The following is a 23,176-nucleotide window of genomic DNA, read 5'->3' as shown; positions in this document are numbered from 1 at the left end:
GTTATATTACCAAAAAAAAAAAAAAACAATTGATTGTTATATTGTAATTATAATAATGCATATAATTTTTTTAATAGTTAGGAATCTTAGAATTTTTCCCCTGTACCGAACCAATAAATATGAGGTGGGGATGAGGAGGTATAATCCGATTATGCAACAGGGTCCCTATACCCAAATGCTAATATGGCATTCTACGGTAAGGCTCGTGCTGCCTAGCATAAAAGTTGACTGCTTTCCTTCCTCCAAAATGGTCCCTCTTTCATGCATTAATTTCCAATTTTGTTTAGCACATCCCTAATCTTGAGATTTGTGGCATGGGACAGCTTAGGGATGGTTTGTAAATGACAATTAAACTGAAAAAAGTCATCTTTCACAGGTTCAACTTTCAGAATTGGCAATACTTTGTTTTCTGGTTCTTCTATACAGGGCCCCGGTGAATTTTCAAGGCAGTTTGTGGACGAAATAGGAGGGGTCAAGATTTGATAAATCTCAAGTGAGTAGGACTTGTTCTCATAATTCACTAGCATGCCACGTGAAATCTTTCCATGGAGCCTTTTGCATTTAGCTTTTGCTCGTGTATTCTTGTTTTTGAGTGCTATCTCTTATCAGTCACTACTGCATGGGACTCGAACAAAATTGGCCTTGGTTCCTTCCTGTCATCAACCCACACCGCATCCATGGCGGAACCAATTCAGTCATTTGATTCCACCTATGGAAAATAGGAACGATCAATCAAGCTGATAAACTTTAACCCATCTCCAAATTTCAGAAAAATAAATTCCAGAAAAATAAATTATTTTACGAATAGTATAATGAAAAATAAGTTGGAAAATACTTTCCAGTATTTGGTTATGTGATGAAAAATGAGCTGAAAAATAACTTATTAATGTTTTATTTATTTTCAAGTTTATTAAAATAATGAGGAACAAATCTTACAAATTAAAAAGTTCAATGAGAATGAAATATAATTTCATAAGTTATCTTAAATAAAATAAATAATAATCAAAATAATAGAGATTAAATAAAAAAAATAAAAAAAATTAAAAGATGAAGAAATTAAAATAATAATAATTAACATTTCATAAATTATTTCAAATAAAATAAGTAACAATCAAAAGAATAAGGATCAAATTTGATAGATAAAAAATTTCAAGTAAAAAATAATAAGGGAAAAGCAAATAACAATTATAAAAATAAGGACCAAACTTAATATAAAAATTAAATTTTAAGGGATGAAATTGAAAAAGAAATATTCAAAACAAAATATATATAGCAATCAAAAGTTTGAGGACCAAATTTGATATAATCAGCAAATAATATGACATTTCTAAATTTTTCACAATTTCTGGAAAGTGTTTTCCGTCCAAAATAAAAGGAAAACACTTTCCGGGAAACCAAGACAAATTTTCATTTGACTGGAAAGTGTTTTCCGTTGACCGGAAAATGTTTTCTGTTGACCAACTTTTCTAATGGCAAACAAACACAGGAAAGTTTGGAAAATGATTTCTCAGAAACCGCTTTCCGAGAAATAAACACCCCCTAGTTTAGTTGGTTTTTCTTTTTCTTGTTCTTGGTCTTGATACAAATACAAAAAGAATAAGGGATCATTTAGCATATATCTCGTGTAACAAATTAATTATTATATACATAGAGAATTAGATAAAATGGATCCGTCTTTTTATTCTCCCCGTGCATAAAATTTGTCATAAACTACCATTTTGATTAATGAACATATAAACAGCTATTATATTATCATCAACAAAAGAAAGTCAAACATAGTAAGTAAAGAAGATGAATAGAAAGAAAATGTGATGGATCAATGTATTACACACACACACACACACGAATCCCATGAGTAAAAAATCAAATACAAGGTAATAACTCAATATTCTAGACTTGGTAGAATGTCAAGCCCAGATGACATGAGTTTCACTTATTTCTAGACTCAAAATCTCTAGATTTAACTACACACTAGGTCCAAGTACATGCAGGTCTAAAGAGATATTTGACCTAACATTCTTAGGTTCAACCATGCACTAGGTTCAAATACATGGGTCTAGCGAGGTGTTAGACCCAATACTCTTGGGTTCAACATGCACTGAACCCATACACATATGAGTTTGGAGAGATAGCTATCAGGAGGAGATGACGTTCCAACCCCTCCATTCAAGAATTTGACAACGTTCAGAGGATATATATATATATATATACACACCCTCTAAACCACTCACGCAAAAAGGGTTCACACTTTTCCTATTCTCTAAAATATTCTTACTCTTATTTTCAAAGCATTTATCATACATAACTAAGAAAAAACACTCAAAGCATTTATCATACACAACTAAGAAGAAACACTCTTGTTCTTAGAATTAAAATCTCATTCTCTCATTTATATTCAATCCTTTATTAAAACTTACTGACTTTATCATCGAAAGGGTCCCTAAATCCCAGTAAAAAAGACTGTTTTGCAAGTCTCAGGTCTTCTATCACCAATCATCAATTTCATGAACTATAGAGAAAGGAATATTGAAGTGAATGTGTGATTACTCATTATTCAAACACTTAAAAAAACCTTGTTATTGAGCATATTATATTATTGGAACATTATCAATTGACACCGTCTATGGAGAACTGATAAAAAAGCCATCAACTGTTCTTCCTGAATTGGTTTTTGACATCCCTAATCGCTATTAATGGAAAACAATCAACATACTCCTGGGATGGAACGTGTCATAGACCTTCTTGTAGTTGCTAGCATGTCTGCTCCATAAGAGTTTTAACAACTCATCAATCAGGTGCAAGCCCTTACCCAAGCTGTCTTGGCATCCCAGAGACAACCTTAGGCCTTACCACCCCAACAAATCGATCTTAGCACATAAGGTAGCCACCTCAATCCCAACCTCTCAACCACAAGCATTCTTCTCTGCCAGGAGAAAATTGTACTATCTAGAAGAAGCTAAGCAAAATGACTTGGAAAGCGTTCCACCTTGATAATTTCTTTGTCTCTCTAGAGATCGTTCTCTTAGACTTGAAGCTCTCTCAATAAGCAGTTACTTTATATGTGATCTTTTTAGCCACCACATGATTGAAGTAAGCTATCAATCTCGCTGTTCCACACAAGAATTCTCCAGCTCCCATAGCCTATTACATAATGATCAGGAAGAAGCATGACTGATAAATACTTCCAAGATAAGGTCTATAACTCATGAGATAAAGGGATCACCTTTATCTAGGCGAGTTGCATACCCTCATCCTAAAAAGTACGTCTCTATAAAGATGACTTTGGACAACTATGATGGTCTCGTGGATCCACGAGAACATGTCCAAAACATGCGTAGCAACCTTGTGCTGGTCATCCAATATAGTAATGCTATATGCAAGATCCTCCCTACGACCTTTAGAGGGTCAGCACCAGCTTGATATAACAATCTAAAGCCAAGATTTGTCATGGGTTTTTATGATCTTTATGCTAAACTTGTGTCACAATTTAGCACCAGTAAACTCACCAAGAGAAGCTCCACATAACTCTTCGGCATTACTAAATTAGGAGGAGAATCCACTAAGGCATTTTTGAATAGGTTCAACAAAAAAAATACTCAAGATAGAAGAATTAATTAAGCCAGCAACCTCAAAGGCTTTGATAAGAAGAGTAAGAAAATGTTCTATGTGGAAGGATTTGTATGCTCTACTAGATTCAAACCTGTTGAAGGTAAAGCTAGCCATGGAGAATCATGTAAGGGTAGAGGAAGCCAACATATTAAGGTATGAACCTCATTGTATAAGGAGGATGAGAATGAGAAACCTTTCAAATATAATCGTTCTCCTAGTAGAGATAATAATTTCAAGAAAGGTTAGCAGGTTACATCAGCTTGAATTGTTAAGGATGTAACATGAATAATCCTTTTTTCAACTACTAATTTTATTAATAAGCAAACTTCAAAAGTAATTTTGATGTTCAAGTTGTTTTCTTAATTTTTTTCACATTTTCAATATTAAATTGATGCAAACAATATATCTTTTATTTTTGTATATATATATAAGAAATTAACTTTAATTGACATGTAAGCTAGGCGAAGGATGTCGCATATTCTTAATTCAAGAGAATTTTGCTAATCATCTACTTATCATTATTACAGTCTAAATAAAATCAATTAATTATGCATTTATGTCTTGGAGGGAGGTAGTGGTTGCTTTTCAAAGTGTTTTTTGCTCGAAAATGCATCAAATATTTTTTTTCATTTATTTAAAATTATTTTTGACATCAGCATATCAAAACAATCCAAAATTATATATATAAATTTAAAAAAAATAATTTTTTTTTATAAAATATCGTTTAAGATGTAATTCCTAACATTAGGTGTGCACTTGCAGCTTGACAAAAAACCGAGCATATTTTGGTACTAAGACATCAACTTTGATATGGACAGGTGTTTAGTATATGTGGTTTCTATTTATAGCAAGAGAGTGTTAGAGAATAATATAAATCATATCTTAGGACCTAACTTAATAACTTAAGCTTTTGAGTTGAATTGATTCTTTGACATGGTATTAGAGCCTTGATGACCAAACGGTCACGAGTTTGAATCTCACCATTCTTATTTATTTGATAAAAATGAAGCACAAAGTAGTGTAAGTTTGTGCAAGTTTCAAGCCCAAAGAGCTTTCACTTAAGGGGTTGTGTTAAAAAATAATATAAATCATATCTTGGGACCTCACTTAACAGCTTAAGCTATTAGGTTGAGAAAGTTCTTTGATAAAGATAAGGTGTTCAATTCTATTCTTTAGTGTTTCATTTTTTTTTTAATTTAAATGATATATTTTCTTTTTTTAGTATTTTTGCGTGTTGTTTGAATATATATATAACTTGAAATTATGTAATTCAAATTTCAAACACAATGTCAAGTATCTAAATATAATTTTAAAATTTAAACATTTCTATTTAATAACTACTAGATTGTTCGTTTGCGCTACGCTACGGGTATGATCAATTTTTTTTAATGTAAAAAGAAACATAAAGGAGTAGTTAATGTTTTTCTAGTAGAAAAAAAAATTAAAACCGTGTGAGAGTTGACTTGACAAATCTAAAGACAACCTCAATGACTAGTAATAACATAGTTTGACTAAACAAATTCAAGACATTCTTTTTTTTTAAATATTGAAACAATAACATATTGGATCGACCCTATCAATTCGGGTTAACCTTTCAAATTCACGACTCATGTCATGAGACCATGATAACCATATATAAAGCAAATCAAAACAAATTATAAAACTCAATTCCCAATAAACTCATTGTTGAATGATGAAATTGGAAAAAATCAATCTAGAAAAAGGACTGTAATATTTTAATATAAAAGAGAAAGAATTGATAGTATACGGTAACAATGCCCTTAGAGGGATAAATATTAAGTATAAAAGAATGAGGGGCATTTAGGTAATTTTATATGAGTTGAAAAATATAAATAGGAAGAGAAGAGAGAGAGAGAGAGAGAGAGATATTTAAAATTAGAGAGAGAGAACCAGTATGAGAGAAAAAAAAGAGAAGAAGAAAGAAGAAGAGAGTTAGAGAAAATAAGTTTAAAAGGTAAGATTATGTTTTTATGTTTATAATTATTGGTATAAATTAAGATTACGAATTTATTGAAGATTAGGGTTTTGAAGATTATGATTTGGGTTTGATTGAAATATTATGGATTACTTTTTATGGGTAATGGTTTAATTGACTGAAGTTTAGATGATTTTGTTAAGAATAATGATTTTGAGACTAATTGGTTTAATTGATATGCTAGGTGTAAGAATACTAAGAAAAACGCTTGCTGGAAATCTGGATAGTATGGTCTTGAGGTTGAAGATTACGAGATTTCTATTTGGTCCTTTAATTTTAGTAACATACAGTTAAGTCTTTGAACTTTGAAAAAATTGCAAATTGGTCCTTGAAGCATAATTCAAGATTCTGGACATAATTGAGGATGTATTATGGGTAAAATTTCAGTATAGTTATGAATTTATGACATTTTCATTCTTCAATTTGGCAAAATTACAATTTAACTTTGAGAAAATTCCAGATTAGTCCCTAGCTATAATTTCAGTTTTTCATATTGGTTTTGATGAATAATTGAGGTTTATTTATGAATTATTATCAAGTTTTATGTTTTGTTTCCTTTTTAATTAGATTTTAAAAAATCATTTGATTTTTTAGTTTTTTGAGAAAAAGGATCAGTTTGGTTCATAAACATATATGATTATGAGTTAGACCCTAAGTTAAGTGTATTAAATAGATTGTATATTCTTTTTGAGTTGTTTTTTAATATGTCTCTTTTTGTATTAAGATAATCCTGATATTCTACCTGTAGGATAGGATTGTCTTCGATATCTGCTTTCGTGTTATTTCTACTTTTGAGTCAGGTGAGTAGATAATTTTTCATATGTTAGAGGATTAATATAAATACTTGAATTATTAATAAGGAATTGATCGTGCTTCTTGGTAATTCTTATATTGTTATTTATTTCTTGTTTATGATTAGATATGATATAAATTATTATGTACTTTTGAATTAATAGCTTTTCATTTTATTGATGTCATGAGTTGAGTCTTGAGATATAAATATATATGTGTGATTATGATATAACATATGGTATATTAGACATAATACCCATGCTAACAGGGTAGCGTTAGTTTTTGTGCACATCGTATCTGAACCCTAGTTAGTCAGGGGAGTCACCAACATGTGACGACTGATCATCCCACAATACAGAGCGTCATGCTCATTGCATTTTGATTCTCTGACGAGCCTTACCTTATGATATTTTTGTTATGGCTTATTCAAGAAACTTTCCTGTAAGAACTTAAAGTCGTGTGTGTGTGTGTGTGTGTTCCTTATTGTTGTATTACCTCGTGTATATATATTAAACATTATCTACTCACTAAGTTGTCAAACTCATTCTTTCGTTAATTATCTCTTTCAGGCTTATAGCTTGTTAGCAAGTTGTTTTTGTTGGAACTTCAAAACTTGCTCTTTTGGTTGTAATTAATATTTTTCCTTTATGTCTAGTTAATGCTCTACAATTACGATATTTGTATTAACTCTTGGATTAAGATACTTAATTTATTTTATGAAATTAGTTATGTTATCATGTTACGTAGAACTCTGTTTTGTTTATATAAGGAAAACGTTTGTGTGTAAGTTTAAGTTCGCATAGGTATAGAACCCTAGAGGGAAACCTTGTCTATGTGTCAGTCATGGATCCAGGAATCGGGTGGTGACAATGACACAATAAAATGATCGAAGTTTACTTGGGTTAACTCGTAAAACTCGTGATTCGAGTCATGAGACTGAAATAACTTTATATAAAACAAACCAAAACAAATGAAAAGGCCTAATTCATAATCAACAAAATATTGAATGATAAAACAAAAAAAAAATCAATTAAAAAAATAGAAAAAACACTTGATTCAACCGGGTTAACCCGCCAAACCTGTGACATAGGTCATGAAACTGAGATAACCACAAAGAAAGGAAATCACAACAAATTATAAAGTTCAATTTATAATAAACTAAGTGTTGAATGATAAAATTAGGAAAAAAAATATAGATTAAAAAAATAGAAGGTAAAAAAAAATATTTCATGGAATGGAACTGGAACATCTTGATCGTAATTTGACCAAGAAATCAATTGACATTCAGAGCGAGATGAAATTTGTTTCGAGCTTTTTTATTTTTAAAATTGTACAAGATATTTTAGACAAAACAAAACGAAATTGATAATTTTACTTGAAAAATCTTGAATATAAAGAGACAAAAATGATGGAGGCAATAGACCAAGAGAAAAAAAATCTTGAATACAATGTTTGTCTAAATTTTTATTTTTTTAAATTATTTTTTTTAATATTTTTAAATTGTTTTGATATATTAATATCTAAAATAAATTTAAAAAAATAAAAAAATATATATTATTTTAATATTTTAAAAATACAACTTTTATCGCACCTCTAAACAGCAGGAGATGACGAGCGAGAAGAGAGAAAGATCACATTCAATATTTTAAAGGTATAAAAGAACATGAAATGCAAGATTTCTCGTGAGGATTCACAAACCAATGAAGCCATATTAACCATCAGTGTCAGCATCACTTCACGTATCTCACTCCTATTTCCACCTCCTGAAAGCCCACTTGGTGTGTTTTCTAATGTGATCTTTTATGTGTTATTTCAGTCAAAAGTTTTTTGCATTTTGCTACTTTAGATTCTCGATTCTTGGTAGCTTCTGTTATCTGGGTTGTACTTAAAAGTTTGTTTTATATCGTTAAACTTGACTTTTTGGTTGCTTAGATTTGGTACTTTCTCGATTCCTCTAGTGTGTAAGAGCATGTGACACAACAGTCATTCCATTTTCACCTATTTATAGTCGGTACCATATCTTACGTGATCTTTACTTTACTTGGTTACTTGGTTTTGGAACCCAGCTTTTATAGGGATTTGTACGCGGTGCTTTGGTGAGTGAATTAAATACTTATTGATTGTGATCCATCACGGTTATCACAAGTGGGCTGCCTGTGAGAGTGCAGTAATGGATTCTTGCTGTGTTGTTTTGAGGGCTAATACTCCTGTGGCAAAAGCTAGCAAAGGTGGTTTTAACAATGGAGATACAGAGTTTTGGGGTGAAAGGATCAGAGGGAGTTTCAATAACATTTGGGCCAATCAGTTTGCAAAAAGCTTGAAAGTTGACAAGAGTGTCAATAAGTTCACGCCTGGTGTTGCTTTCGCTGTTTTGACATCAAATAATGGCAAAGAGACTGTGGTAAGTTGATTTAATTACATAATCAATTTTTGCATTCTTTGGTCATTCTTTGATATCCTCCATGATCAAAATTTCTTATAATATGAATATAGCCATCTTAGTTTCTGAATATGAATGATTTTGATTTTTAAACATGTGTGACTTTGATCATAATTTGAAGTATACTCGTCCCTGAACGGTTCCTAATTGATGTTAGACCTTACAACCGCCGCGATTCGGGAGAAGAAGAGCAGACCCAAAAAATGTAGCATCAATCATACTAGGTGGAGGTGCGGGGACTCAGCTATTTCCCCTTACCAGAAGGGCAGCAACTCCAGCTGTAAGAAAATATGTTTGATTCATAGAAGATGATGAGTAAAGATTATAAGTTTTGAGGTTTAATAATTCAGTTCATTGTATTCTGCAGGTACCAGTTGGAGGGTGCTATAGGCTTATAGACATCCCGATGAGCAACTGCATCAATAGTGGAATAAACAAGATTTTTGTGTTGACGCAGTTCAACTCGGCTTCTCTGAACCGGCACCTTGCGCACACGTATTTCGGAAATGGTATTAACTTTGGAGATGGATTTGTGGAGGTATGATTCCAGTCTTGGTGTGTTTATTATGCCTCTGAATTTCTGATTTCGGAATCGGAAATTGAACTTCCTGCAATACAAAATCCGGGATGCCATAAGATATTTTTTCCTATCGTGTAGGTTTTTTGTGCTGGTAAAACTTTATGTAATTGTGACAACATACCCAGCAAGCAATCAAAGTTTGCTTGAACTTGGTTTTTTCTAGTAATATAACAATCAAAATCCAGGTTTCCTAATTCACTTGATACGAGAGCAGAAGTTACTTTTGGTAAATTTTCATGTCAATGATCTGATCAGGAGATTGCAGATCATCCAATTTTGGCAGATGAGTTATAAGCAAATCTCAATGATAACATTGACAACACGTTATTCTAATTGGAATTCTTATATGTCAAGGGATTTAATCAATAAAAATCGCATCAAATTTCTAACATGATTTCTTCATAATGAGATGTTGAATTGTGAACACATTTGATTAACAGGTTTTAGCTGCAACTCAAACGCCTGGGGAAGCAGGAATGAAATGGTTCCAAGGAACAGCAGATGCTGTGAGGCAATTCACATGGGTTTTTGAGGTGAATATGAAAACTTATGAGGAAATTTCATCTGTAAATAACTAATCATACTCCACATTGCTCCAGTCCTTGCTCAAATTGAATTGGGGTCTTATAAATTATGTTGGCTTTTGTAGGATGCCAAGAACAGGAGCATTGAGAATATACTTATCTTGTCCGGAGATCATCTTTACCGAATGGATTATATGGACTTCGTGCAAGTATGCCATTGTTTCTCTAATGAAATGGACTTTAAATATAGTTAACATATTCTTAACTCTGGCTTACCTGTTTGCTATGAATCAACAGCATCATGTTGATAGTAATGCTGATATTACAATTTCATGTGTTGCAGTGGGCGAAAGGTCTGTTGAGTCTTTATCTTTGCTTCAAGTGATATTTTTTCTTGTTTTGCTGGTTATGGAAACTTTTGTTTTATAACATTTCATCTTGATTGCTTTGCAGCCGTGCATCAGATTATGGACTGGTTAAAATAGACAGCAAGGGCCAAATTTTCCAATTCACTGAAAAACCGAAGGGTTCAGAATTGAGGGAAATGGTGAGGATTTCAGAATTCTCATGTTTAGACTTACTTTTGTCATAGCATCCTTTGAATCTACACCCACGTGCATGCCCCTCTTATATTCTGGCAAGAATAAGTATCTAGGTGCCTGCCGTGTCTAAAATCTCTGGCATTTTCCTTAAGACTGTTAAATAACATCATAATTTTTATATAAAATCTGAAATTTTGATCATCTGGCTTCCTTACGCAATTACCTTATGTTATAGTGATAAAAGTACTATGAAATCCAGATCATACTGAATTACTCCAATTTAAGCATATATATTTTTGTTGATTCTCTGCAGCAAGTAGATACGACTCATCTAGGGTTGTCTCCGCAAGACGCCTTGAAATCTTCCTATATTGCATCAATGGGGGTCTATGTGTTTAAAACAGATATTTTATTGAAGCTTCTGAGGTGGAGGTATCCCACATCAAATGACTTTGGATCTGAGATCATTCCTGCAGCTGTAATGGAGCACAATGTCCAAGTAAGAGAACTTTATAGGTTTAAATATTAGTTCTTTTAATATGTTTCTCAATCTGTTTTGACAGAAGGATGATTTGTCAGCCTAGAGCAAAACCTACCGTCCACCATGCTCCCTTTTTCCTACCACGTTGTAAAAGAAGAATAAACAAGCTTATAACGAAGAACTAAAAAACTGAGCTCTTTTCTTGTTCACATTCAATTTGTTTTACTCTGTGCAACATGTACGCTTCCTGTAGAAAGTATAGTTCTAATATAATATTTCTTTGCAGGCATATATTTTCAAAGACTACTGGGAGGATATAGGAACCATCAAGTCATTTTATGAAGCTAACTTGGCCCTCGCTGAAGAGGTTAGTTTTATAATTATGACTCTTGACATTTTGGAATTAAATTCCATACCATTCTTTTACTTACCATGTGATCGAAAAGGTATATAGATATGTAGCGGATAATGTCATCTGAAGAAAATATGAAATATTTTCTGCCACTTCTTTTGTCTCTCAACGAATTCGGGCACCTTTTCTCTTGCCTTTTCGTGGCACTTGCTATTGCTACCATATATATAAGATGAGAAGATATGTGAATCATTACTGCCTTGCAAAGATTTCTGGCTTCAGATGCAATATAGCCATCTGAGTTTCCATGCTTCAGCAATTTGTAATTAGCTTTCCATATTATTTCAAGCATGTATGTTTGAATTTCTTTTCACTGAGACCAGATTCATGTTTTTGATTGACTATATATTTTCTGCAGCCTCCTAAGTTTGAGTTTTATGACCCAAAGACACCCTTCTATACATCTCCTGGATTCCTACCACCAACCAAAATTGATAAATGTCGGGTATGCTGATGTACATTGAGCTCCAATTTGTGGATTTGATGAATTACATTCCTTCTGATGTTTTAGGTTGATTTTTCAGATTGTAGATGCAATAATTTCCCATGGATGTTTCTTGAGAGAATGCACTGTCCAACACTCTGTGGTCGGCGAACGCTCCCGTTTAGATTATGGCGTTGAGTTAAAGGTGACCCATCATCTTTTCTTCCATTCTTTACATTTTCTTTTTCCTTTCTGGTTACTTGAGTGAGTTATAACCATCTCTCTTTTTTCTGTCTTCAGGATACCGTGATGCTTGGGGCAGACCACTACCAAACTGAAGCTGAAATTGCCTCTCTTCTGGCAGAGGGTAAAGTCCCAATTGGCGTAGGAAGGAACACAAAAATCAGGTACTGGACTCAACATTGGAAAATAGACTGAAAACTCAAACGAAATATATGGATGCCCACCTCCTCCCACCACCTCCTTTTTTTACTTCATTTATAAGAAGACTACAAGGGTATATAAATGGTTATTTCTGACAAAAAGTTTGTGGTTTTTCTTGAAGGAACTGCATAATTGACAAGAATGCGAAGATAGGGAAAGACGTGATCATTACGAATAAAGATGTAAGTAACACCACTCATTCAAACCATGCTCATATACATAATCCTTCTCAATAGACTCCTATGAAAATTTTGCATGCATGTATCTCAATGCTTTGGTTTTGCAGGGTGTGCAAGAAGCAGACCGGGAAGAAAAAGGGTTTTACATTCGATCTGGAATCACGATTATATTAGAAAAGGCAACAATAGAGGATGGCACAGTTATATAAATAGATGTTGGATCTCAATTATTTATCAAGGACTTGGTTCCAAGAGGGTGTTGAGACAAGAACATTTTGAAGCTCTTTATTAGTGCCTATTTAAGAAAGGAAGTGGCAGCATTTTGGTCTCAAAAGATAGAAGCATGCAAGCTGCCCCTGCTTTATCCTACGTAAACCACAGGATCCCTCCTTGCTTGTAAAAATAGAGCCCGAGTTAAGATCTGATACAAGTCCCTAGTTATCAGCTGCTTCGGGTCTTTTTGAAGTCTGTACTTGTACAAGACTGAAAAAAGAAATATTTGTATTTTGTATGGAATAATGAAATAAGCCTGTTAATGCTTGCAATAGAACTTACACAGAGTCTCGTGTAAGATAAAAGGAGTCGTGAAGTGAAATAGTGGATCATTTCTATGTATCCAGTTTCCACATCAAAGCAGAAGAAGCTGCTGCCATCATTTCTATATATCTAGATTCAGATTCAAAATGACATCATCAGAAGTTTCCTTAGATTCAAAACCCAAATGATAAAAAGTGACAACACTTCTTCGTGATTTTCATCTACCACCCTTATTGTAGAAATCTAACATTATGTCACACACTAAACAATGTTGTTGTCGAGTGCCGCTCAGGTGTTGCCCTCGACAGTATGATTATAGGACCCCTTTAAAGACCGAGTCCTCATCTGCTACGTGGCAATTCATGGGTTGCAACAATTCCTTCGAGGAGCTTCTTTGCAATGCAACGTATCAAATATGTGTAAAAGGACCAAGATGAAGAAAGTCTAGAAGATTGTTCAAGATTGGTGGTGGAGGACCAAGATGATAAGTGGAAAAGCTGGAGACTAAAATATATAAGATTGGAAAAATTGACAACCCAATTCTAACTGACAAAAAACCTCACTGATAAAAATCTTTTTATCTGGGGTAAAGAAACACAAATTTAGATGGGTAAGGGCTCAATGCAAATTTTGGAATTGAAGACTTGATTGCACGAAAATAATTTTTTGGAGTCAATTTGGGTGTTAATTGGAAGAAAATGAAGTTTGGGAATTAAAATTAGACTTTGGAAAGTTTAATTCGTTAAATCAAGAGCTTGATTGTGAAAAAATTAAAGTTTGGAGGTCATTTAAGACTAAGAACCAACCTGTAAGTGGCGTACAATTTCAAGGGTAGAAATTGGTGAAATCAGGGGCCAAATTTAAAGGAATTAGAATTTTGGTGGTCAATTAAGGATGAAATTGAACAAATTAAAAACCAATGACTCGTTTGTAAGAGACGCCAAATTTTAGGGCAGATATTTGAATTTGACAAGGGTGCAATTGCATGCATTTAAAAATTAAAAGACAATTATGAATGCAATTAAAAAGCATTGGAAGAGCAGGGACCAAATTGAAATTGGTCAGATCCCAAATTAAAAAAATCTAATTTCTAGGATTTAACCTAGATGACATGTTATTCACCCACTATTCATCTTTTTCCTTAGCAATTTTGATTGGTTGAGCAGGCATATTTAGGTGAATAAATGTGGCATTTCCAACCACTTTAGAGGTTGTAACCACTACCATTCAACTGAAAAAAACTCCCTCTACAATCTCAAGCCTATGAAATTGAATGTTTACACCCTAATTCTTCCATAGAAGTCTCCAAAATCTTGTCCTTAATCAGCTATTGTTGCATTTTCAAATTCTGAACTAATAAAGTTAGCACTTTTGGAAGAATGAATTTAAAGCTACAGACCTCTAAATTGAGTAAGGTTGGATCTAAATGAAAGGTGGGCACCTCCTCTACCAACTTCAGGTGGTCTCAGACAAAGTTAACATCGAACTTTCTCTGACGAGGCTTTGAAAATGGTCAACCCAATCAGTTATGACTGTGACATCCAGTTGGCAAAACCACTTACTTTTTTCATGTGTTCACACTCAAAAATTTCTCAATAGATTCTTATCAAAGGTTGACCGCATTTCTCTTGAAATCAAAAGGCCAAAAAACAGTTCATTGGTCTTCAAGTTTGGCAAAATCACTAAAATCCCTAAAACCAAAACCATCACTACAAAATCAGCCTAGTATAAAGCTTCTAACGGTTGTTTTTTGTCCAAACCCCTTCCATTTCAATTAAAGGGTCAAGATTGATCAATCATGATCAATTTTTGATTGAATCCAACAAAAAACCCTAGCAAAACCCTATAAATAACCCCTGAAAATCAGAGCTGAGAAAGAGAAAAAAAAGAGAGAAAAATAGGAGATAAATATTGAGAAAATATCCTAGTTATGAGGGTTAATGAGCCTAGCACAAGGGTTTATTCAGTTTTAAAAAGGCATTAAGTTTGTGGAAGCAAAACTTTACAAAGAAAAGCAAAAAAAGCAGTAGTTATTCTAGGGTTTCGAATGTATATTTTCTAATCTAAAAATGGAGTCCATGTGGCCTACTTGAGGAGATTTTGGTTGTCATTAGGTCTGCATTTATGTTTGTGAATATGGTGATGCTTAAAGAGTAAGGGTTGTTCTTTTTTTTTTGTGATTTTGATTCTACAATTTAGTGTTTATTTTTAGGGTGTGTTTGATGTTTTTAATGTGACAAAAGCTTTCTAGTTAGGTTAATTTTGATAAAACAATATTTGTTCATTTTGTTTTGTTTGATTAATGCATCGTGAAGCAATATTGTTGATCCTAGGTTTACAAGGCTTGTTTATAACCAAAATATGTTTAGAAAACTAATTTTGAATCCAAATTGCATAGATATGTAGGCTGGATAAGATTTGACGGTTTTAGAAATTGAAACTCCATGCATGTTGTTGATGATTTGATGTTATGTGTTAGTTCTTTGGATTCAACTATGCTTGGTATTGGTACTGTAGTTTGTGGGGACCAAAAACAGTGTGTTTAGAGGCTTAAAATGCCAAATATGGGTTTTAGCAGTGGTTCTTTAATTTCTGGAAATTTTCCAGATTCTGGGTTCATGTTCTTCGCATGAATTTTGTCTTAGCCTCTTGTTTTGAAGTTGTTTTTGGTTAATTCTTGACACAAACATGTTAGCTTATCATATTTAGCAAATAACCTAAGGTTAAAACGCATCAATAACATGTATTCATGTATTTAGATTCTAGAGTTTTTTCGATTGCCTAAATATATTTTGATCAAATTATGACTTTTGAGTGTTAATAAAAGAAAATGAATGCTTTATTATTGATTTATGCATGATTACAAACAAAACATTGCCCTTGATTGCATGAAAACTTATTGGTTTCTGATTTATGTTTGCTGGGTTTAGTTTGAATGTTCATCGTGTTCTTCATGTTCTTTGTGTTTGATCTGTTTTTATATTAATGTTGAACCTACAAGTAGGCTAGAATAAATGAGAGTTGACTGGAATAAATAGGCTGAAATTTAAATACCAGAAGTTGACTTGAAAATTCTCAAAATTATTTTGGGTATTCAACAATTTTAATTGGGAGTATTTTTCACAACAACATACGAGTTGTGAAAAACTCTTTCGTCTTCCAGGATGGGTGAACCTTGTCAGAGCACCTACATGGATTCTTCCCACAAGAATTTATTTGGATATACAAGCTCATAATGAATTCAAAACACCAGATTTATTCATGAGAATAAACATTTATTCTAAGCCATAGACGAACCATTGTTTAAGAACTCATCAATACTTTTAAGCTACATCTAAACCATATAATATAGTTTATCTCAGGTAAGATGTGTTAGGGGTGTTAATATCTTTCCCAGCCACAACCAGTTCCTTACTCTAGAATTTTATATAAGATCAGTCCACTCAGGTCTTATAGTGACCCTGAACTAAACAATTAGGTGGCGACTCCTTGATCTCGACGCCACAACATTGTGCGTACACGTGCGATAAAATAACGACTCAATTAGGGATTTTATGTTTTTGACAGTTTTGGACTAAGATTTGTGTGTTTTATGTGGTTTATATGACTTGATGTGTTTAAATTTTTGCATTTAGGTTTTTTCTTTTTTTTACTTATCTACGCTTTAGTGTGTTTTATCCTTCTTATGGATGTATGTTGGATATTAATGAATGTCTCCGTGCATCGCTAGTTTATTTATGATATATCACTTCGAAATACATACACATGGAAACCTCAGGTTAGGTGGGGAGTAGTGGCTTACCCTATGACTTTTAGTTAGGGTTTAATTTCGTGAAACCATCTAACTCGTTGTTGAGTGATTGGTATACATACCATTCCATCGCCTATTGAGCCCCCGAATTATCTTCACGAGAGTAATCATTTGGACAATAAAAGATCCTTTTGAGACTAGATGGTGCATACCTTAATGTTTCACGTAAAAAGACATGGAACCTGCCTATAGGATATATGTTCAATAAATAAACATTGTTGTATTAATACATGATTAACCCTAAAAAGCATCTTAAATTGCAGGACTTAGGGTTGATAACATGGTCATCATTAAATAGATGAACTCTGTTGAATATGGCTTGGATTCTGAATCCCTACAGTTGTTAGAAGGGGGGATTGTCTGAAACTGGATGATAGTAAATTGCTACCCATCAAAAATGTGAGTTGCTCTGGAAATGACTTGAAGAAGCTCATCTCACACATGAAAAGCATTCAAGAGGATGAGTTTTTGAAGAAATATGAGAGGAAATTATGAAAGGTGTCCGTGCAAAATTCATCAATTAAAGCCTTGATGTATTTTTTGGACCTCAAGTATTGATGTTTCACTTTTGGAAATATAGACATGTGTCCTACTTTGGAAGAATATGGTTTACTGACCGAATTCCCTCAAAATCTATACAAAGTTTATTTCCATCAAATACGCGACAAAATGCTAATTGAATTGGCTGAATTGATCAAAGTTTCAAATCTCTATAAGATATTGGAGAAAAATACTACTAGTTTAAAGTTGAAAATGATCAAAGAGGTATTCAAAAAGAGGAATAATCAATTTAAAGGCAGTTGTAACTTTCATTGCATATGAAAACACAGATAAATCCTTGCTCTAATTCCATGTTATTCAAGGAATAATCAAGAATATATTATAGACCTGTATTGATACATTACAAAAAGAATTTTGAATTTTCTTGTAACTCTTTTTTTTTCTCCTGATCTCTCATTCCATGTGAGAGAGAACTAGAGAGAGCAACTCCATTCAACTAGGTATTAATCGTGCACAATATTTCTTTTATTATAATGCTCAAAGAGTAACTTGGATTAGGAGACAGTAGAAAAGAATTACATCTTAAGAGAAAGGTTCACTCATGAATTGGAAGGCCTGCGTTTTATAGCTCCCAGCTCATGGCATAATAATATGCCTTCGTGAACGACGTGCTCTGCTGCCACCAAAAATGAAAAGCCTCACATTTAAAAAACCTGGAACAAAATGGTAAGCCAAGGGAACATGGGATGATGCAGTGAACTCAGAGGATCTAAATTGTGTCGCTACCTTTGTCAGACCAAACACATTTTCATTCTCCTTTTTGACAGAAGGGGATTGGTAGATCATGGCAGATGTTAACCACCGCTTGTTTACGACTGACAAGGTAAAAAAGACACCCGGGCAGCACAATAAAGAACAAACCTAAATGTCAGACACGACTGCCTCTTGGAAGATGAACTCTGAGAAACGCAATTGTATCTCAAAGCTCAGAGGAATGAAAAACATTGTTCTGAGAGAATATGGAAGGAAAATTGAAACACCCAGGTTGTTCTTCTCTCTTCTAGTCATGCATTATTCTTCCATTTTCAGCCTAATGCAGGATATGACAGACCCACGCCATTCCCCTCATAACAAGCCATCAGGGAGACCAAATGCATGATTCTACTGTCTTTTTCAAGCATAATTTCAGGATATAGTTTGATTGCCATCATAAATGTCAAACCACTCAAATAGATCGCATTAAAATATCAAAAGCCAAAGACCAAACTTGTGTATACATGACAAGTAAAGCTGATGTGAGGTCTGATGATGTATTTCTGCATGTAACTATATGTGTAAATAATTATTAAGCATCTAAGTTTGAAGAAGTACAATCCCCTCCAGTTAAATCTTTTATTTTTAGCTTCTGATTCCAGATATTACAGCATTACTCCAGTTTGCATGCACTACATATGGAGGATCAATAGGGGCATGCTGGAGTGTGGTCAAGTCCTCTCAGATTTGCACTACGAAAAGCAGCAGAGGCTGGGTTGCTCCTTTCTCAACCTAAGCAAGGCCTCTGTCAAATCTTTCACACAAGTTCCATCCACAATACCTATTCTGATCATAGGAGGAAAGCAGGCAATGTAAACAATTTCAGGCAGGGTAAATACCAAAGCAACATACAGCTATACAAAATTCGTCTGCAGTCCATTGATCTGATGGAGGATTGATCGTTAAAGATTTCAACTTGCTGCACTAATGTCAACCAGTAAGATAACCAGCACATCCTGCGCACTGCCTATCTCACTTTCCATTCCTAGCATTTTCTCAAGAAAGCTTGTCCCTGAATCACTTGGTGTTCCAGACTACAGAAGACCCACTTTTTCTGAATTCACATGGACAAAAACCATTCATGGCCTTCCCCATCAGAGCCATGGCAGCAGTGCTAGGAAACTGCTTCTTCTGGAAGTCTAGTGCTGCCTCTGAACTCTCTGGCAGAGAAACTACCACAGCTCCAGGCTTCTTTTTCGGAGATGCAGATGGATTATGAAACCACCTCTGAACCCAAACATGAGACAGTGTTATTTCTTGACTTTTCCTTGCTGGGTCAGTTGAATAGGATTCAGCATTCCTCAGTAACTCTGCAGTCTGATCTGGCATAGACTCTTTACCATCAGACTCGCTTGTCTTTGGTTCTGAACTAGTCTTACTATGTCTTAGCATTTTGTTGAACAACTTACTAAATTTCTGGTGGGATGATGCTTCTTCAACTTTTGAAGCACTTGCTTTGAGACGCTTAAACCATCTGCTGCAGGGGTCCAGTCTCACAGGAGCTTCGGGGCAATCACCAGATTTTGAATTTGTGGAGTGCTCGGCATTGGGAAGGAAGCATTCCGCATCCAAACTCTGGGTTCTTGAGGTGCTTGTCTCCATGTTATCTGGTGACATTGCCAAACCTGGAAGTACAATAAGTTCTTGGTTTATATCAGGTAATTCGGTGTTCATCTGTCTGCCCTTGATTTCTTGTCTGACTGAAGGCATTCCAGCTTGAGAAGCTGGCAACTTCTGGCCCTCGTTGATGTCCTACAAAGTTTATAACTAATCACGTGAACAAATGAGGTGACGGCCTTGTAAGCCTTTGACTCTGGAAGTTTTTACAGAGTTATGAGCTCTTACATAAATTCCTTGGCCTAAACCAAAGAGAAAAACTAACAAAACAAGGCAAAACACTTGTAGAATATAACTATTATTTGTGTGGCATGATTTCAAAGCCCAAAGGTAAAAATCCACCAAATTCCTGGGTGGCAATGGCAACTAAAACAGCTGTGTGTAATGCTGACCTAACAAAAGTAAATGAGTAGATCAAATATGTTGTCTATAAACAATGTGCATAAACCAATGTATTTACCTTCACTAGTTTTTGTAAATGCAAGTGACCTTAGAAAATCACTAGAAGGGACACTATAGCTTAGAGATCAGAAAGTAGTAAAGTTACCTTATCTGATTGCAATGAAGCCACACCTGTAACACCAAAGAAAAAAAACTCACTAATTTGCAAACTAGGACTACGCTAAAAAGATACAAAACTCATGAACACTGTTCAGATTAGGTAATTATATTTAGCAACTTCATCTGAGGGCTGTGCTCCAAAGCATAGATTGTCAACACTACAGTCTAAGATTTAACTAAACCATCCATATAAGATATGGACCATACATACCAGATAGATGGTTCTCACAGTAAGCATCCATATCCATGGTGTCAGTTTCAGCAGATGAATCACTCTCTTCATTGACAGCAGAAGTATTGGCATTTTTAGTGTTTTCTTTTCCTTCAGCTAATGAATCATTCTCCTTAACAACTGCAGAAGTCTTAACATTCCCAGTGCTCTCTTTTCCTTCACTCCCTGTGGAGCTGTCCAGAGGTAGCAGCTTCACTCCTTGCTTGACATGGAAACCAAAATCCGGAGATATTGCAAGGAGTTCAGTCACCATTTTTCCCTTAATTTCAGTGGACATTGCTGACTCTCTAAACATCTGAGCACCATCAGGTAAGTTCACGTCAGTCTTTTTTTTTATGAAAAAGCTATGAGTGGTCTGAGTGTACATCGGAGGACCTCTAGAAAATTCTTCCATGGAGTCTATTGTAGTACGTATTCTCATTGTCTCCCCATCATGAACGGAGGGCAGTGTTGGTAGTGCATATGATCCATTATATAATTTTCCTAATTGGCTATCACCTCTGGTACTGATCTGCCTAGGAAGTAATTCAAAATCAGAAGGATTTGGCATCATGTGAAATGACTTGCCAAAAAAGTCTCTTGGCTGATTATTGCTTGTTGAGGGATCACGAAAGAGAAGACCTGCATTTTTATTCATTTTCTTCTCATGAACCAAAGATGTAGAGCCTGGTTCATTAATGTGATCTAACCTAGAGAAAAAGGGCTGAATTGGAGCCCTTCCAACTTCAAATTCATATGGCACAATATCTGGGGTTGACCTTACAAAATCATCCTGAACATGTGCAGAAACAACTCTGCTACTCCATTCTAGGAAACTATTAGACTTGACCCGCTGCTCTGGAACCAAGTTGAGATCTTCGGCCTGAAACTGAGATTTTCTTTCTTGAATTTCCACCTCGGGAAGAGCCTGTGCCGGTATTGAGGGTAGGTGATCCTCATTTCTCCCGTGGGAAACATCATATTCAGAATTGGTACCAATTCGTGACTTTAAGACTCCTTCACGATTGCCAGAGGACACAACATTCTCCAGATATAAAACACTCTCCCTATCTTGAGAAGGTTTGAACATCGCAAAAGAAGACTGTCCCTCAAACATTTCATTCCTCAACCTTTTCGGACTCATTGTAAGGTTATCGTTCATGACGTTGATCCTTTTCCCCTTGTTTACTTCTCCAAGTCCCGTGACAAATTTAGAACTACCAGTTTCCATCTCTGGCCCACTAAGTAAGCTGTGATATTTGTTACCATTACCAACTTCCGGAGGATCATGACCTAATTGTTGTGGAGCTTCATTTGCTTTCCTGCAACTCGCGCGCGTCCAATGAGACATCCAAATAGACTGGCACTGCTTCGTGGACTTTACGGGAATATCATCCCTATCTTGATATGACTGTAGCACGCGATCAGACATGATGAAGTGGGATTTACAGAAGAATGCTTCAAAATGTCACAGAATTCCTCCAAGGCTATTCACGTGAAGATGCAGTCAACTAAGCAGTGTTAAAGTTCCAGACTTTTTGATGGCCTGCTTCAACCGGGCTATGGACCTAGCCACCACACAAGCAATCATAACCACCTGACGGTAATTAAAATGAATATAAGAAAATAAACCCAATTTGTCAAAATTAACTCAAATTTGCAAACTTTAAAGGTAGCAGCGTCACAACATGTGAATCGTCTCATTTCATTTTTTTTTCTAACTTTTTATTCAAAAAGCAAATAACAAAAACAAGATTTCACTGCAAGCATCTAACTTTAGTACATGTTAACCAAGAACAAAATAAATCCCACTAGAGGAAACAATAATAATAATAATAATAATAATAATAATAAAAGATCTCCACTTAAAACAAACTTACACTACGAAGTACAAACCTAAAAGTCGAAAAAAAAATATTACTTTATCTATATTACTTACACGCTCATTCATGAACACATAAAAAGGAGTAGAATGTGTAAGCAAGCTTACAGTTTTAACAACTTCTTCTCTGATTCCCTCTGTAATCACAGATCCATGGATGAAAACATCACTGGGGTGAAGATCAACTTCTTATTAACTTGAAGCCCTTTTCGGAGGGTCTGTAGAAGAGAGGAGAAATGTATGAAGCGGATGAAGAAGAAGAAAGAATCTAAGGAGGGGTTGGTTGGTGCTTGAGTTGCTTCCGAGTCTGTGCCTTCTTTTTGCTTTCTTTCTTCTTGCTTAGCCACAGACTCATAAGCCGACGACATAAAACTGACCCCACTTACCTGCACTTTTCAATTCCTCTTTCCTCTATTCTTTTTTATTATTATTTTAATATTTTGGCATCGGATTTGCTTTATTTAAAAATAAATAAATAAATAATCAACAACCATAAATCACATGACAATTACGTTTTTTTTTCATGTCATTCCTAAATTATAAGCAAAGACCACAGGATTTAGCGTAATAAAGCTTTTACCATAACTAAAGTTTTATTAAGTGGATATTAAGATTCTCGGAAAGCTGCAGCCATTTTATAATGTTCTAGGATTCAATCTTACGTGCCAAACACCATTTAGAGGTATCATCTCCATATATTGTTTGAAAACAATAGATTTATGTATTGATATATACTTTAATGCCAGCGGCGATGCCTCAAGAGTATGGTTTTTGCATCAACGAACCATGCACAACCTTTATATATAATCTATTATATATT

The 23,176-nt window shown here is 34.4% G+C and overlaps 2 protein-coding genes across 5 annotated transcripts; one reads left to right on the top strand and one right to left on the bottom strand.

Annotated features, from left to right (window-relative positions):
* Positions 1-8,157: 8,157 nt before the first annotated feature.
* Positions 8,158-12,973, top strand: LOC7470001 (glucose-1-phosphate adenylyltransferase large subunit 1). 2 transcript variants are annotated; one of them, XM_024599063.2, is made up of 15 exons: positions 8,158-8,175; positions 8,464-8,798; positions 8,995-9,117; positions 9,205-9,375; positions 9,858-9,950; positions 10,067-10,150; positions 10,239-10,294; positions 10,395-10,488; positions 10,797-10,982; positions 11,251-11,331; positions 11,735-11,821; positions 11,901-12,005; positions 12,101-12,207; positions 12,366-12,426; positions 12,531-12,973. In XM_024599063.2, exons 2-15 carry the CDS (start codon positions 8,568-8,570, stop codon positions 12,630-12,632), a joined length of 1,581 nt encoding a protein of 526 aa, XP_024454831.1. In that variant the 5' UTR covers positions 8,158-8,175; positions 8,464-8,567; the 3' UTR covers positions 12,633-12,973. The 2 variants fall into 2 exon arrangements, with proteins under 2 accessions (XP_024454831.1, XP_002306116.3); XM_002306080.4 differs by lacking the exon at positions 8,158-8,175 and having other exon boundaries at positions 8,322-8,798.
* A 5,657-nt stretch (positions 12,974-18,630) lies between these two features.
* LOC7461229 (uncharacterized) lies at positions 18,631-22,733 on the bottom strand. Of its 3 annotated transcripts, XM_024599473.2 has the most exons (5): positions 22,465-22,733; positions 20,475-22,071; positions 20,250-20,275; positions 19,495-19,837; positions 18,631-19,407 (listed from the first exon to the last, which is right to left on the bottom strand). In XM_024599473.2, the coding sequence occupies exons 2-5, from the start codon at positions 21,904-21,906 to the stop codon at positions 19,103-19,105; spliced, it is 2,106 nt and encodes a 701-aa protein (XP_024455241.2). In that variant the 5' UTR covers positions 21,907-22,071; positions 22,465-22,733; the 3' UTR covers positions 18,631-19,102. The 3 variants fall into 3 exon arrangements, with proteins under 3 accessions (XP_024455241.2, XP_024455239.2, XP_024455240.2); XM_024599471.2 differs by having other exon boundaries at positions 18,631-19,837; positions 22,465-22,731; XM_024599472.2 differs by having other exon boundaries at positions 18,631-19,837; positions 20,475-22,042; positions 22,465-22,731.
* Positions 22,734-23,176: the final 443 nt, after the last annotated feature.

This window comes from Populus trichocarpa, chromosome 4, assembly GCF_000002775.5.
Source record: "Populus trichocarpa isolate Nisqually-1 chromosome 4, P.trichocarpa_v4.1, whole genome shotgun sequence".
Classification (NCBI taxonomy): Eukaryota; Viridiplantae; Streptophyta; class Magnoliopsida; order Malpighiales; family Salicaceae; genus Populus; species Populus trichocarpa.
The sequence above is the reverse complement of the archived record's forward strand: the minus strand, read 5'-3'. Positions and strand labels throughout refer to the sequence as shown.